This window comes from Athalia rosae, chromosome 1 (genome assembly GCF_917208135.1).
Source record: "Athalia rosae chromosome 1, iyAthRosa1.1, whole genome shotgun sequence".
In the NCBI taxonomy this organism is placed as follows: Eukaryota; Metazoa; Arthropoda; class Insecta; order Hymenoptera; family Athaliidae; genus Athalia; species Athalia rosae.
In genome coordinates, this window is record NC_064026.1 from 10,872,553 (window position 1) to 10,889,724 (window position 17,172).

At 45.9% G+C, this 17,172-nt stretch overlaps 1 protein-coding gene across 6 annotated transcripts in view; it reads left to right on the forward strand.

The window, feature by feature from the left end:
* Positions 1-17,172, forward strand: part of LOC105687007 — a 146,636-nt gene that overhangs the window by 102,470 nt on the left and 26,994 nt on the right. For 4 of the 6 annotated variants that reach the window (XM_048648960.1, XM_025745974.2, XM_048648957.1 and 1 more), the window contains one exon: positions 15,761-15,938. In XM_048648960.1, coding sequence (XP_048504917.1) covers positions 15,777-15,938 — 162 coding nt within the window. In that variant the 5' untranslated portion in view covers positions 15,761-15,776. Of the gene's footprint in view, positions 1-5,721; positions 6,721-13,373; positions 15,314-15,760; positions 15,939-17,172 lie in introns of those variants that run through there. The other 2 variants (XM_012402311.3, XM_048648961.1) reach the window with 2 other exon arrangements.

A 17,172-nucleotide genomic window follows, 5' to 3' on the forward strand; every position in this document is an offset into this window, starting at 1 on the left:
GAGCGGGGAAATAAAAAAAAAAAAAAAAAAAAGAAAATTCAAATACCGCGGTCGCCTCGCGAACCCCCTCCCCCGATGAAAAATAATCACCGCGCTTCAATTACACGCGGTCGAACGAAGTAAAAAAAAATAAATTAAAAAAACTACAATAATCGCGCCAATTTATTCCAAGGATCGCGTTATTTTTCTGCATTATGTACGGGGCGAATTGACCCTGGTAGGGGCATAATTCGGGATTTTCATTCGTTCGACGCGTCGGACCGGAGAGAAATGAGAAAATAAGAGCGAGCCTCGCTCCGTCTGGACTGGAAGTTCGAGACTACCCAACCTGTGGAAGCATCAGGAGCAGCGTGGAGTGGATCCTGTACGAGCGTTAGCTCGGACGGAGTTTATCCGCAGTATAGAGACGTGGAGGGTTTGGGATACCCTGACAGAGTTTCTACCTGGGGCCCGCCAATTATCTCCGCGTCTCACCCAACTGGCGCGATTGAGGTGCTGCAGCGACGGCGTGCAACGCGGTAGAGAACCCTGCGTAGCGGCGTTTAACAAACCGTGTTCGGGCCCCCGTTGAAAATGAGTCCGGAGCAACGGGAGATAATTCAGATATCATCCCCCCGTTCGTCTTCCGAACTCCCGCCTCTACTTTCCTACCGAAATATAGGCGTCGTAACAACTCGCCGCTGTTGCCCTCCGGGTTCGCGTGCCAACTGACGCCTTGATCCCCAAAAAAAAAAAGTGAAAAAGAAAAAACACATCGCGAAGAAAGATGCAGATCGACCCTTCGAAATTATCCCCGCGAACGACGAGGGCTCAATTCTCGCCAAAATTTTCGTCGAGCAATAACGAAGAAGAGATCTCAATTTCCGGCAGTGGACGATATCGAGCCAAAACGCCCATTGTCTATGCGAGAAATAGAGGACGACGAAAAAACAAAAACCCTGAAAAACTGAGCTTTTCTTACGCTATTTTTTCATACGTCAGCACGTAACGTAGAGAGCGCACACACCTTCCGAGAAGGCGTCGTTACGCGGTAGGTTTTGAACGGAGATGAGATGAGATGATCCTAGAGGAGTAGCGGGAGCCACGCCCCTTTGACCGTGAAGTAGGTACTTCTTCACCTTCGGCTCGATCTTACGGTCACCCGAATATCACCCACCGCGGCTATCTCTCCTCCCCCCCCCGGAGCGTCACTCGTCGCACGCCGCAAGTCCCGGGTTTTCGGGGCCCGCCGCTGCTACGCCGAGATGGATTTATGATCCCAAAGGTTTGTTCCTCAGGGGGCTAATTGGTAACAGCGTGAACAACCGAGACGGCAGGTAGTCCGGCAGCTATACCTTTGAGAACACGTTCGTATAATAACGAGAGCGAAGAACAACCGGCTACCATCTCAGAACCTCCTTCGGTTACCTTATACGGAGTCGTTATATTGTTCAACGCTCATAGGGATTGCTGCTGTTGCCCTTCTCCTCTTTATCCTTCGTCCTATGCGTTCTTCCCTCTTCTTCGTTTTGTTTTTTTTTTTTGTTATTGTTGTCATCATCTACCCGAGCTCATAATCACTCTCGTTGCAGGTTTATTATTGTTAAACCAACCTGCCTCACTGTCGTTATCCGTTAACTCTGCGCAACGCACCTTAAAGTCTATGAGCTAGGCGGTGACCTTATCACCGTAACATTGATAAACGCACATATCTGGTTGACACGAAAATTGGAATATTGGAATTTGTAGCTCATCCGGATTTTAGAAAGTTGATGCGTATTGAATCGAAGATTAGGTGTCGTTCGGAACCTGTTCTGAGAAGAATAAATTTCACTCCTCGGTTCAGATCTTCCGCAAAAACAACTATTTTCGTAATGAGACAGCGAAAGCCCGATGAGCGACCAAAATCCAAAATTCCAGCAATTTATCGAACCGCACATATCCTGTGGATTTCCTTATCAATTCTGGGCGTAACAACATGGGGAACCAGTGACGGTGTCACAATTTTTGAAAACACATTTTCCCCATAGTTGGCTTATCGCAAAATTATTAAACCACGGAGTTCGCACTCGCAATCGGAGTGGAAATTCGATGTTGTATTATTTCAAGATTTTTTCATCAGCTTCGTCCGGCCCGTGCGCCGGTGTTACAACATTTTAGCAAAACTCGAGCGGAGCTTACCGAATCTGTTGTGTATCTACACAATTCAGTGTTACGTAACTCGTAAGTCGGGGGTCCGGATACATTCTGTGCTGCAGGTGGTACGGAAATATATAACGCACGGGTTAATTAAGCCATTATTTAATGAAAAAGTTAACCAGCAGACCGGCACAAATATGTTCGGATCAAGTCATCGGCCGGATACGGCTCTCGAAACTCGAAATTATAACAGTTTTCTGCCCGAACCCCTCCAACAAATCCCAACTTTGCTCCGATCATCCGTCGGTGGAACGAGTACAACGAGATTCACCCGCGAATTATTGCGGTTTGAAAAAGTTTTCAACCGCAAAAAAAAAAAAAAAAACAGAAACGAGAAAAGGAGGAAACTGAGGGAGAAAAAACAAAAAGAAAAAAAAGAGGCGAGGAATTCACGAGGTGTAATTTACAGCTACGCTCTTGGAATCGTACAAGATAATAGAATACACGGTCTAAATCTGGTTTCCCGAATTTTAAGCGTTCATTCCTTTCCAAAAGTTACTCGGGGGGTCCCTAATCTTATCTCTGAAATAATCTCCGGCCGTTGTTCCGCGGGGTGTTGACGCTCAACAAACCAACGACTCTGCGCAACCAACGCTCGTGTAGATACAACATATTCTTACATACGCAGCCGGTGAGGATCCTCGCCGCGGAGCAACATGTGACACTCTTATTGAATTAGCATATCAAGAAGATAACAAACGGAGCGGTAGACTGACGCAGCTTAATTTGTCGAATGAGAGAAAAAGGACGGAGGAGAGAAGGAGACGTGAAAACGAAAAAATATAAAAAAAAATAAAAGAAAAAATAAAAAATAAAACAAATGAAGAGAGAAGGGGCACCAGCTCCGCGGGATTTTCCTGTACAATATTCGTTTCGTTCGTTGACTCTTGTTACCGCCTTAATACAACACGTTTTGATGGGTCACATACCGGAAACCGTGTCATTCGCGGGTTTCCTTTAAAGTATAATCGAGTCAGCGCGTTTTATGTACACCGTACGAGACGTAAACTCGCAGCTTCTTCTTCTTCTTCTTCTTCTTCTTCTTGTTCTTCTTCTTATTTTTCTCCTTCGACTTCGCGTTTCTCCGAGAGAACATATCCCATACCCGGTTCACCCGGCAGTTTTGTTACCTCCCTAGTTATATACCTGCAGGTATATACGTAAGGTCATAGTTCGGTCTCGAAGATTCTTCTTGAGGGGCTCGTACCGAGGCGCCGGAAAATATACGGAGCCGGTTCAATTTCTACCCTGTGCGGAGTCGCTCGGCTCGCGGAGCCACGCGAGAGCTTAACGAGTTTAACTCTAAACCCCCTTTCCCGTCTTTTTCTTTCCCCTCCTCTCGCTGTGCTCCTCCTCTACTCGCGGGCTGCCTTCGAATATACGTATAAAATGTGTATATATATGTATACGTATACGTATACTGTACGTGTGTTGGCCGCCGCCGTAGTCTTACCGTCATTTTCCGTCGGTATCTCACTCACGCTCTGAAATGTACGCCGTCGTACGGCACGCCCGCGTCTTCATCTTCCTCTACTTCTTCTTCTTCTTCTTCTCCTTCTTCTTCTTACTCCTACACGTAATCATATCCCAGACCGAACGACGGAAACGAACCAATTACCAGACCCCCGTTGCCGGCGCTTCGTCTATAGATATATTCCTACCTGTGCACGTACGTGTACGTACGTTTGACGTACACACGTTCTGTACGTGGAAACCGAATTGCAGAGCTTGCGCAACTCGCACGTTCGGTTATCCTTGCAGCTTTTTCAGCACCGCGAGTTTGTCAGCCGGTTTCATGTATATTATACGCTACTAACTGTACCTCGCACGATGAGAAAATCTCTTAATTCACCTCACGTAATTCTCCTGCGAATTAAAGTAGGCGCTTCCTGCTGCAAGCGGCTCAGAGAAGAGTAATAAGAATAATAAATATACGCCCTCCGCGAAACTAGACAATCTAAACTATGTATATACACGCGCTTTAATTATCTTTTTATATTATTAAATTTTTAACTCGCACGAGCGGCGTGCATCGCGTCGCGTAATTATTTTTTATCTTCTCTCAGTCTTTCCCCGTCCTTCGCTTGGAAAAAAATTTTCATCTTAATAAAAATTTCTTACTCTCGTTTTGCTCAATTTCACTTTTGGGCAACATTTAACTCGGAAAAAAACATCCCCACAACGTGAGGCGCCACCGTCCGAACCCTGAGGGACCGTCCCGCTTACTCCGAACCGACAACCCCGTCCGCACCCTTCCGTGGGGATACTTTGGCTCTCTACCGCGCGAAAACGCCCCTCGAACGGGAAATATTTACCGGCGATCTTGTCCCGTCGATGGTCGTCCCACTTGACTAATACATTCTCAAATCAGAGCAACGCCGGCGAACCTGCGATTAGTGCTCCGATAATGATCTTTTCTTTGAGCGAAGGTACACCGGGAATGTCCGGGGCTTCCTGAAGTTCCTCTTCATCTCGTTTTACTCTTCTTATAATTCTTTCTAATTCATGTATTATTTTTTTTTCTTACTTATTTATCTTCTCTTTATTTCGTGCTTGTGTACATATACTCTGACGTTTGTCCTGCGCGGCTTCGATATAAGAGAGAGTTTGGTAGTTCCAAATAAGAGAAGAGAACCCTTTTAGAACGTTTGTAAACGACGACGGTAAACTTTTGCGGTACCCGAGAGAAGAGGGTAAAAAAAAAACAGAAAAAAAAATAAACAAATAAAACCGACGTACAAGTATTTAGAAGCGGGGACCCCGTCATCCTCCCTGCGGTCCGCGCTCTCTCACCTTTTTCCCGAGCGCCCACAGAGATAGATTTTTTTTCTCTCTCTCTCTCTCTCTCGTTTTCACTTATGCACGAGATGTGAACTGGAGAGTAAGAAGAAAAGAAGTAAAAAAAACATCAACCGAGTCGAAGACACCCAAATTGAATTAACAACGGATATTTACTTAACGGATATATTTTTTAATTTTCAACTCCCGTGAACCGGACTCCCTGCGAGTTCTTCGGATGTACGAAGACATTCTATACCTTTGCTTATACAATTACTTGTGCCACATCGACGCACAGGTAGTGCATTGTGCCGCGCGTTACAGTAAATATTACAACTGAAATCCTGCGCCAGGTATACCGGCGTATAAAAATCCACAGCTCGGCGCTCCTGCTGGAAAAAACTTCCTGGAAAAATTCATGTGTATCTATCCCGGGGAAAATCCATTAGCGCCCGATAACAAGAGCAAACAGTATCGTGAAAAAAACAACGGGCGTCCGATGATCTCTAGGGCTGATTTTTGGCGTCTGCCGATTTCGTTTACTTTTTTTTTTTTTTTTTTAATGGGTGTCGCGTGGACCTGCAGCTCTCCGGCTTCGGTCCCGTAGAAATCCCTCTGCACTGGAGGGGAAAAAATTTTCCTCACAACGATATTACCTGAGCCGCCTCCCCTCCACCAAGGGCAATTTCGAACCCCCCCCCCCCCCCCACCCCTGCCTCGTTTTACTCCACCTTCCAACTTTTCTTTCCCCAACCCCCGTAGCTCACGCACATTTTCCCTGAGGAGTTTGAAGCCGGGAAACGGGGAACGGGGAACTGGGAACCGGGAACTGGGAACTAGGAAACTAAGGGACGCGCGCAGAAAGGGACGCGACACAGTCGACGAATACAACCGACGACCCTTGTCGCACCCCTCCAAGTGCACACGAACACAGTTACGACGAAGATTGCACGTATACCCATCCGCCGGCGACCGACTCTTGTGTGTTGGCCGCATCCAGATTCAGTGAGAGCGAACGTGATAGCAAATTGGAAGAGAAAGAGAAGGGAATAGGGATAGAATGGAAGGGAGTACTGCCCTGGGGAAAGAGAAATTGAACCGCAGGAAGGACTTGGAAGCTTTACCACACTGTTCGGAGCAACAGTCTGCTGCGCGTCGCCGAAGAGCGAGCGTCGGTTATCAAATGGGCTCCACGTTCCGTAACAAACTCGAAGGCGTTAGTTCTTCGTGAGAGAAGGAGAAAAAGAAAAAAAAAACATCTTCTTCATCCCCTAAAAAATTGAAACGAAAAAAAAAAAAGAGTTTACTTCGAATTTTACCCACCCCCGAAATAAGTCGTCGGAAGACGTAGAAGAAACACCGAGTTCTTTTTGTTTTTTTTGCGGAGCCAAATTTTACGCGAAGTTGTTGTTATCTTATTTTTTGTTTTTTTTTTAATTGAAATTTTATTTATTGTTTTTCAACGAATAATTGTGCAGTGCGTAAGACGTCGCGGATGACGCACAGTGAACCGATTATTCGGTGCGATGGAATGACGTATGAAAAGTGCTTGGTACGTAGTTTCAGTGAGTTCGATTTTTTTTCACGAAAAAAATTGAAAAGTGATCTGTGACGTAACGTGATATATTTTGTGATTACTATCTGATATTACGAAGAGTGTTGGAAAGAATTTGCAAAAAAAATAAAAACGAGTGCGAAAGTCAAAGTTTGACAAAAAATGCGGTCGTAGCAGAGAGCGGTAAAGCTGTCACGTGAATTCTTCAGGTACGGAGAGACAAACATTATTATTTTTTTTTTTTTTGCCCGAAAACAAAGAAAAGCAATCTTTGACTTTATTTTTAGCGCAGTAATCCGAAATATCATCACTCGGGGATTAGCGAAACTATACAGCTTTCTTTTACTACACGCGACCCGTCGTCCTTTTCCTGAATTTCCCGTAGGATTTAACTCCTGCAGGATAAAACTTACGCAATATCGGAGTTAACTCGTCAAAACTACCTTCCCTGCACTTCTTACTCTGCAGATAATACCACGCGCGAACTTTTCGAAGGGAGAAAATGGTTGTTTTTTTTTTCATATATATATACATATATAGAGAATTTCGAATATTCGAACGCCTCTGCAAAATGGATTCCTACCCGCCAACAAAGTTTCCGCACGTTGAAATTATCGACGACGCGATCTCGCGCGATGCGTCAGTCTGATAAATTCGCGGTTTCTATCTCAGAGATATCGACGAAAAGTTATTCGAATTGAAATTTTCGCGGTGGTACGAAAATGACGATCGTGGATGAAAAAAAGTTATTCGCATTTGATTCGTTTGAGATAGGTGGGTAGGTGAAGCGTAATCGTCTTCGGTATAACGTAGATCGTAATGTGAAGACGAACGAATTGAGAAAAAATAATCATCTCTGATTTCATTATCGGAAATATCGAATCCTCTGTACGGCGACTCGATCGAGTTCATCGTCATTTAGTTTTTTTTATCACTTTTCCATGATAAAACTACACTAACGAAGAAAAAAACAATCCGCTATTTCCGGAGCGACGTTTCTCTTCGCGGCTTACGTTACCGTTAACGGCGCTCAAAGTTTCCGACCGCCAACTTTACATCTTTATTCAAACTTCCGACAAATCTCACGCGACTACGATCGTCTCTACCAACTTCACCATCTCTCGTACCCAACGCCGCGACGCTGCGATAATTAAACGATCGTCGAATCCCAGTTACAATACTTGTACATCGGCGATCGCAATCGGGGAAACGAAGCAGATACTCCGCGTGTTTCCCAGAGTCAAAGAATCTCGCGTATCGAAAATTCATTTTTTGTATTTTCTTTTAATCAAAATGTACCGTTAAAATAGCCTCCAAGAAATTTGTCTCCTTTATAACCCGATCAAACTTCCCGATAAGTCCGCCGTCCGGTTTTCCCGTGCGGAGTAAAAGAGTCCGTCCAAATGACCTCTGCCCTCCGCGATCTCGATCTCCGAAAAATTGTGAAGAACGAGTGAAAGCGAAGGTTCACAAACAGCGTTCGGTAGCACGGCAGTTGGAGAATAAAGGTTGCCGTTATAATTCCATCCGGTTTATCTGGACCGATTCCGGTCTGACTTTATTACGCGAACGTGGCGGGAATACTCGAGACCTCGGTTAAACGATACGTCCGTCAAAACTGCCCGCAAGTTTAAAACTCGGACGGAACGCGTAACGCTGGACGGAAAGACGAGCGGATAAATTTTCGTTACCGCGGTATCGAAAAATTCCAGGCGACGATCACTCGAAACTTTCAACGTCTCTTATTGTCAGTTCAGATTTATCCCTTGCAGAGGGTCGTCGATCTTGCGGCGCTAGCGGCAGCTACTATACGGCCTTCCCTACTACGGCCTCTTCCTCGGGGCTTACGAGTATTTTATTTTGGTCTTTGACCAGGGGGTAGCAATGACAAAAATGGATTATATACACCAGCGGATCTCTCCGCAGTGCTCTCCGACTTGTTTTCCTAATTTTGTCCGTTACTTTTGACGCACGAAATTGAAAGAAACGTCACCGTTATAAAAATTTCTTCTTCGTTAAAAACATCCGAAAATTAATGCATTCGCTTTTTTTCATTTTCCCATGCGCTGTCTCGCTGTCTTTGTTTTTTTTTTTTTATTCGTAAGTGAAACGGATAGACGTAGCCGAAGAGTAGGAAATGCAGGTGCGGTGGGTAATTTTAACAGTTAGAGTTTCCGCTGCAGTACACACGTACGTTATTATACTCTGTAAATTTTAATCAGACTTCGTTATACCATATACGTATAGGTGAAAAAAAATTTTGCACCCCAAGAGACTCTCCCCCACCATCCCAGCCCGTTGGGTAATTGCGGGCATCATTTTTGCAGCAACGGTTTAGTTTGGTTCTTTCGCGTTTTACTTCAGTCGGGGTCGTTCGTTCGTTCGTCGGAATTTATTTATTTTTTTTTTTTCCACATTCGTATATCGTTCGCACAGTTAGCAAGAGTGCGGGAGAAGATGTAGAACTGGTCTTTGTGCACCACTTAAGGATCGGGGTGCCGATACGAGACGGATAAGAGTCGAAAATATACCGGTGACACGATAATTATGGTAATCGGGGATCGGCTGCGATATCAATAATAATAATAATAATGACGACGACGATGATAAGGCGTCTTTATTGACTACGAAATGTGTTGGCCAGAGGCGATCGAGTCGGACGTGAGCCCGATGGTTTACCGCGACTTTCCTAATCTCAAGTCTTAGGTCAACACGGAGTAACGCGGCAATAATAATAAAGTATACGGTAATACAAGCAGAACCACACCGATGCGAGAAGTAAATATACGCGTACAACTCTTTAAACGCGTTACGTACTTACCGATGTAGACACCGCACACCTATATACGTATACAACTTCTACACGATCAAACGTAAGAGATACAGACGACGTATTAACTCAAGAGATATCTGATCGCCGCAACTTTTAATCGTATTTCTCATATCCTCATATCCTGTGCCAGTGTAATACATCCGTTCGATAAGTGTGCGGAATCGTATGTGTACATAGAGTACATATCCACTTATGTACAAATCCAATCGACTAAACCCACGTGCCGCGGCAGCACGGATGTATGCCTATCCGTAAATTTTTAGCGAACATTGGAAAATCGTAACGTGCGACATCTTACCTATCAAAGGTACCTGGAAAGGAATAAGGAATTTCTATATACATATCGCGTGGGATGTGAGGAAATTTTTGCAAATTAATTCACCGCGTCGCATCGCGTCCGTATGTACGGAGAATCGAAATCAATGCAAGATGTCTGTGTACGTACGCGTGTAAAAGCGACCGTACGTCGTGAGAAACGATGAAAAATAAAAAAGCGAAAACGGCAATAAACTGAAAATAAAGAGGAAAAATAATGATCGTGGCGAAGTCTAGGCGCTTCTATGCGTCGGTGGAATATCGCGAGTCTCGAGATGTAACGGGGGGTGGGGGAGGGAGGGAGGGAGGACTTAGGTCGCGGACTTTTAAGGAAGGTGCGGAAGAGTAGCGCGCGCTACGAAACTCTAGGGGTAAAATCGAGTCCTGAGACGCGATGAAAGGAGTGAGGTGGTTCGGCGACTGCTCGAATTAAACGACCTCTCAAAAAACTTGGCCCATTCGCTAGACCCGAGAGAAAACGATTCGGCCATAACGGCCGAAACCGCCTCGTAAAAGGTGCAAAACTTTTCTCACCGTTACCCGCCGAACCCGCCGACGCAATTTTCTCTCCCAACTCCACCTTGGCGTATATACTCTAGGAAATACGCGAATAGATTAGCGGGAAAAGCGAAATAAAGCAGAAAACCGAAAAGAAAAGGGCAAAGTACCGTTACAACGTCGCACCTCTGCAACACCTTCCTGAGAACGATCTCGCGCAGGGTTGCGCAGGTGACCCGATAATCTTAATATCCAAATACCGAAAGAAGGTATTCAAGCTACGAATTATTCCTGGAGGAAGGAAAACGAGAAGAAAAAAAAAATAAAGGAAAAAATAAAAAGAAAAGAAAAAAAAATTGCGTAATATTCGCACCCTTCGCACGCCTCGGGGGTATCCGTGTTATAGGTGTGCGCGCGCGCGTGTATACGTTATTCCGGTATTTTAGAATTCACCGCGTTCATAGGAACGATATATTTCTCTGGAGGTGGTGAGCGCGGTTGCGGTGGGGGTGAGAAAAATGTGTTCCGAGACACTTCGGCGTGCGGCGGACCCTTGCGGGATCGCCTCCACCGTGTCTCTTCGGAGAAGATTGTGCCGAAGTTAGAGGTGGTCGGTTATAGTCCGCGGACGGGGAAGAGCGTCGCCAAGGGGCAGAAATCACCCTCCCGGGAGTTCACCTCTTCGGACGTGCAGGCAAACGAGGGAGAAGTCGCGTGGACGCGAAACCCGGACAGGTTATCCCCGATGTATATCCCTGCGCTGTTATAACCCTCCGAACCACCCCCTCGGAGCACGAAAAACTTTTAATAGGTTTACCCCTTCCCCCTCCCCCCCCCCTCCCCCTTCCCCCGCAGGCTTATCGGTAGAAGTTATAAATAATTGTTGACGAACTGTACAGTACCTTCTGCCCTCGTGATTCGCGAAAATTGCGAGGAACGTCTCGTCGTCACCTACCAATTCGTTATTGCCGATTAGGCGGTTACACGTGTGCGTTATGCATGCACAAATATACGATAAGTGGGGTGATTATTAAGATTTGCGAGAGCTCCGCGATACAACGGCCGTACGTGTACGTATACATTGGCGGTGCGAGGGTGGGGGTTACGTACGGGAAGTGCAGGCGAAAATGCATCGGTGTCGGCTGGTTACCCTTGTAATTCCGGGGGTTAATACCGCGTGCGGTTCGGCTATAGAATACTGCACAGGTATAGGAATTTAACCAGTAGTTAAACCGCGCGCGCGCGCGCTCGCGCGCTCCGCTAACTAACCGAGCGAGATTTTAGTAGCTAACATACCGTGATTGTATCACTGCTGATTGCATTACGACAATGTTCTACTCGCTGCTAGGCTGATGCCGCCGCTGTTCACAAACTCACCGTGAACATCGCCTTAATATACCTATGGACGTCGTTGATTGCGGATAGATTTTCAAAGCGATAGGATTCAGCGGGGACGCGCGTTCGAGTAACCCGATCCCCCGGCTAAAAGATCAAAATACTTCATCCGTCGCACAAAAATTTCCAATTCGCTTGCCTCCGAAATTTCTATTCCATATTTCTTCCTTCGTCCGTTTCATTTCTTCATTTCCAGTTCTCGCTCGCTCGGGGCGCGAACCGCTTTACGGGCGTTTTGAAAGAACGTTCGTGCGATCGAGTTAACTCGGCGGAATTGTTTTTCTCGTTCTTTAACGGATACACACAAGGGGGGTAGGAGAAGTAGATACCGCCGTATATACGAAGTGTACGATAATATCTTATGGCTACACTGATGAAAAACCAAAAAACCAAAAATAAAAAATGAACTCATTTGAGCGAGCAGGCTTTTTCGCTAATACAAACGTGAGTACGTTGCGTTGTACGTTTATAGGTAATATACATGTATATACATATATGTAGTATGAAAACGGGGATTACTATACGGACTGTTACACATGCACATCGGGGTGGTATTTAAGTATAAAACGAACTTTGTCTCCCCGCTTGTTACGTAGGTGTGCGCGGATTCGCGTGTACAGTTTTGAAACCCCGAGGACGACGCCCACGTGGGACATGCCGAAATTACGTGTGCTTATTACGCGGCGTATTAGGCAAATTTCAGCACAGCGCGTTGCAATTTATCACGATAAAACTTTATGGAAATACGTACGGAAGCTGAGAAGAGCGACGCTGTTTTATACACCGTATACGTACATCGGTAATATAACTGTGGGGATCGTGACAACGCGCGGCGGGTGTAGCGCAGCGGGACGTACCCGTGCAACATTTGTGCGCGTTACCTAGATTAAATACATGCGAGACCCGCGCTCGACACATTCTGTTCGTGCGGACTTTACGCGGCGGATATATTTCCTTCGCTGCTATCCCCTGCGGGCGTTCGCGCGAATATCGGGTACCTACCAAGCGACGGATTTACCACGGTTATCGGTATGCGCGGATTCGTCAATTATAATTGTATTCTCTCTACCGAATCAAACCGAATCAAATTCTCTGCAATTGTGACTCGAAAAAAAACGCTATTTCGTCGAAGTTGAATGGGGAAACGATTCGACGGTCTTTCAATTATCGAACGATACCGTAGCTGCGACGCTGATCCGACGTTGCGGTGTCGAGTTCGATGCGATACAGGAGGGGGTACGTCGGGACGCGTCTGTTTTCAGGACAAGTTGGCCGCTAGACGCGACGACCTGCGAAGAAACTTTGACGATAACGTCGTAAGAGCCGCCTACCCCGCGTGCCGCCTCGGAAACGGGGGAGGCGGAGGAGAGACGGGGGCGAAGACGGCGAAAAAGAGGGACGAGGGGGGGGGGGGGGGGGGGGGGGCGCAGCTCGCGGGCCCGAGAATTGTCTACCGGATTCAATATAGCCGCTGTCACAATAACTCCGCGCGCCCTCTTTGCCTCTCCGTATTTTCCATCTCTCGGTTCCTTAACGCGTTATATATATCGTTATTTCCGTTATTCTCTCGTTCTCCCTCTACCGTTGCCGCGGCACTCGCGTACACCCGTGGAGAGTAACTACAAAGTGGCGTCTGCAGGTATAAAGGTGTACGCGAAGGGGTGTACCCCGAGCAATAACAGTAGCTCTACTGCCACTAGATGCGCCAGAGTTTTGCGCCCCGAGGCTGCAAGCTGCACGACTTCTGCAGACGCTTTTCAACTCAACCCCCCACCCCCCACCCCCACCCCCCGCAAGGTTGTTGTGTCTGTTCCACCTACTCTATACTACATGCAATATAGATGTGTACCTTCTCGTACATCCGACGTAATTTGCATAAGCCAAGAAACTTGACGATCATATCAAACTAGACTGTACCACCGCTCTCTCGTTCGCGGACTGTCTCTTACTTATCGGAAGTCCCAGGGTGTTTTATAAACCCGTCGACGACAGACGTCGACGTGTCGATGGAATCGCGTACTTGGATTATAACAACGGTTCGAGAGAACGCACGCTGCGACACTCGAATTATTCGCCGTACTTTTTTTTTTTTTTTTCTTTTTAGCTAAAATTGTCGAGTTCGATACAACGTCGTACGGCGGCAGGGTAGAATTTTTAGGCGTCGCACCTTTCCGGAAACTAGCAAGTTCGGCTATGCGGTGGTCCGGCCGGAGAGAAAAGCGGTCGATTTACGAAGTGGTTCTAACTAGGACCGGCTATAACTCCGAACTAACCAACTCGGAGGCGGCAGTTTCGCGGAACTTTATACCTCCCGAAGACCAAAATGGCGGTAGCCCTGGTACCGGGGAGAAAATTTAACTCGAGTTTCGCGTTTCAAGGGACATCGCGCGGCGAACGGACTTTATGTATTTATTTATTTATTTATATCCGTTCGCTTTTGCCGAGAAATAACCGAAACAGCTTTACAGTCCGAACCTAACGGTCGGGATGTGTTAATAATCACCCTAAAATTTGGGCGACGACGGTCTGAGCAATTACCCCCTCGTACCCTCGGAAAGGAACAACAGACCCGCCCTTACGTACGTCTGACGAGCGACGCCATTTTGATTATACGGTCAAGCCGACGATGACGACGTCGATATCATTAGGATTAAATCACTCGGTAACGTATTTTATTGACGGTATACGGCACTTTGGCGTACCGTCGGTCTTGGACCTCGCGTAAGATCGTCGCGAGGTGGGTTTGTACGTGGCTACGTGTACCACCGTGTGGATGGTAACCAAAACTAAGTGATGGTGAAACTCGGCTGCGAGAGCCAATTAATTGGTAGTGGTTGCCAACGCGGTGAGACAGGCGTGACTGATTCGTTATAAGACGGTAATTAAGCCCATCCACGCCTAGAATTTGTATTAGCATACCCGACCCTACGGTAGGTAGGGAACACCTATATGCCTTCATCCAGGGATTATTATACTACGCGCCGAAACGATCACGGGGCAGTTTGCCCCCGACGACGCCGATCATCGTGTCGTTCCGTTGCCGTCGCGCTAACGAGAACCGACCAGATACTGTAACGGTTTTTTTTTTTTTTCTTCTCCTCTCCTTCGCAGTGCTTATTTCCGAGGGCTTAATTCGGAGCTTTAATTGCCAGTGGGATAATAAGAATCGGGGATTATTTTTCTCCGGGCCGAGATAATTAATTCATTGGAATTATTTCGGGCCTTGATGATCATCATTTTTTTCCTCTCTTTTTTTTTTTTCTTCTTGTTCTCGCTTTTTCTGTTTCTATTTAATTTTGGTTAGAGTCGATGCGGTATCGATCGAAACCAATCGTTCGATGTATCCCACGGGAATATCCGAGTAAGGAAGAATACGACTGTACGCAGTGTGTATGACCCACGTTTCGTGAGAAGTAGACGTGACGTGATTTACTTCAGCGCTAATCGTCCGGCCAGAATTTGATTTTTTTTGTTTTTATTATATTCGCTCTCAGTTGAACGTCACCGGTACGATTTACCGGACGAATTGGGTCTATCGTGTGCTCATATAAAATATACATGCAGGAGTTCGACAGCAGAGGATGTAGCGAGCTGTAATTGGATTCGATCGCTCAACAGTTCTAATACCTAATGAATCGAATCGATTATTTTCTTATTAATTTTCTCCATTTTTTCGAACTTTTTCATCTTCAATAATTTAGACGCGAAGATCGAGAAGATTGAGACAAATCCAATCGTGAAGCTACAAAACGTATATCCCGGTAATGACTCCATTACAGCTTATCCATATACGCGCTGCGCATGGGTTCCAAATAATAAAACCGTAAATCTTTTTCCGAGCAATTGTTCCGCGCACTGTTGCTTAAGAACTACTCCTATACATATATACTCACTCCTATATACTTACTTACCATCGGAATACCGAGGGCAATAACTTTTAATTAACTCATCCCGAATGATATATTATATGGGATATTGTTGGATCTATCTTAATCTCTGCTCCTCGTACGGCGCGCGATCACCGTAAGAAATGAACCGGGAGCTAAAAGGGGGAGGAGGGCGAGCGGATGGGGGAAAAAAAAATGACAAATAAAGTAACGGTGCGAGCGACGATCGTCGTATACGTATGGATAATACGGAAAAATGTCCAATCTCCTCGGAATGCTATTGCATTTCATTGATTTTCTGTTGCGTTTTTCATTTTTCAGCACGCCGACGGAGAGGATGGAGGAGCTGGAAACGTTGGAGGGAACGGAGTGCCCTGAATGCCCAGGACCGCCTCCAGAATTCCGGCTGCCGCCACCCCCGCGACCTCCTTTTTTAACGGAGGGCACCTTCTGTTCGGAGGCGCCCTTAGCGGAGCTCGAAGACTGCGTAGCGATTCCGGTGAGAGCCTCGTTTCTTATGCCTGAAAAAATTTTTTCCTCATACGTTTTATATAATATATAACATATACATACATACCGATACTCGTGCGTACGCCTTCGAACATGATCGATGGAAAAAAGGGAGAATTGAGAAATAGGGAAATAAGGGAGTAAAGAGAGATCAGCAGGGGATCAGAATTTCCAAATCTCAACTATAAAGGTTGTCCATAAACAAAATCCAGCGGTATATACGCGTAGCTGCGGTTTGGTACGTTCTTGCCCAACCTTCCGTATAAGGGTGAACGCACCGCGCTCGAAGTTCACCCCGATAGGTGATCCCTCGTACAGCCTTATTTTTCTATACGCCCTTTTGCTCACCGCCTAGCCGAGAAATCGTTCGATGTATATATTCGTCTGCCTATATCTGTTTTATAACGCACACCGAGAAGGGCGGAGAGTAGGTGCGGGTAGGCGGGGGTGTATACGTGTGTAAGGTACGAGTTGGAAAATATCATCGTCGATCCTTTGTGGGGAGGATTTCGGGGACGACCTAGGATATATCCCCCACCGAAGGATATATATTACCTCTCAAAGAGAAAAGTGAACGAAAAGGAGTCGAACAAGGTGGTGGAGCCCGAAGAGTGGAGAGGCAAAAGAGAAGAGCGGAGAGTGGAGTGGAGTGGAGAGGAGAGGAGGGATTCCCGCATTAGACGCGATAGCTGCGGCTTCTTCTTTTTCTCCTATAGCTGGTAGGTATATCACCTACTCGCCGCAGTAGACTGATCAAAGAACGCCAGGTTCCATGATATGGAAAAAATAAAATGGAGGTAAAAAAGAATGAATTATAAATAAATAGAAGAGAACAATGTGGTTTGTAAAAAAATGAAAGGAAACGAAAACAAAGAAAAAACAAAGAAAAAAAAAAAGAGTTTGATAATGATGATAAAGCACGGCATACACGCTAGACTGGATCGTAAAACGAAGAGGTAAAATAACCTATCCACTTCGGTAAACCTATACTTTATGCCGAGAATAAACGCCGTACGCATGAAACGAAGAGGACAACAGAAAAAAAAAAAAAAACGGTACATACCCGTATTTTGCAATCAGATGAAATGAATCCGAAATCAACGATCATCGCGCACGGGAGGCCATGCACGTTTAAATCCCGCGTCTAAAATTATTCCGTACGAGTAAACCGACCCCGAAAAAAAACTGGAGAATCGCTAGAACCGTACGATAATAACGCTGAA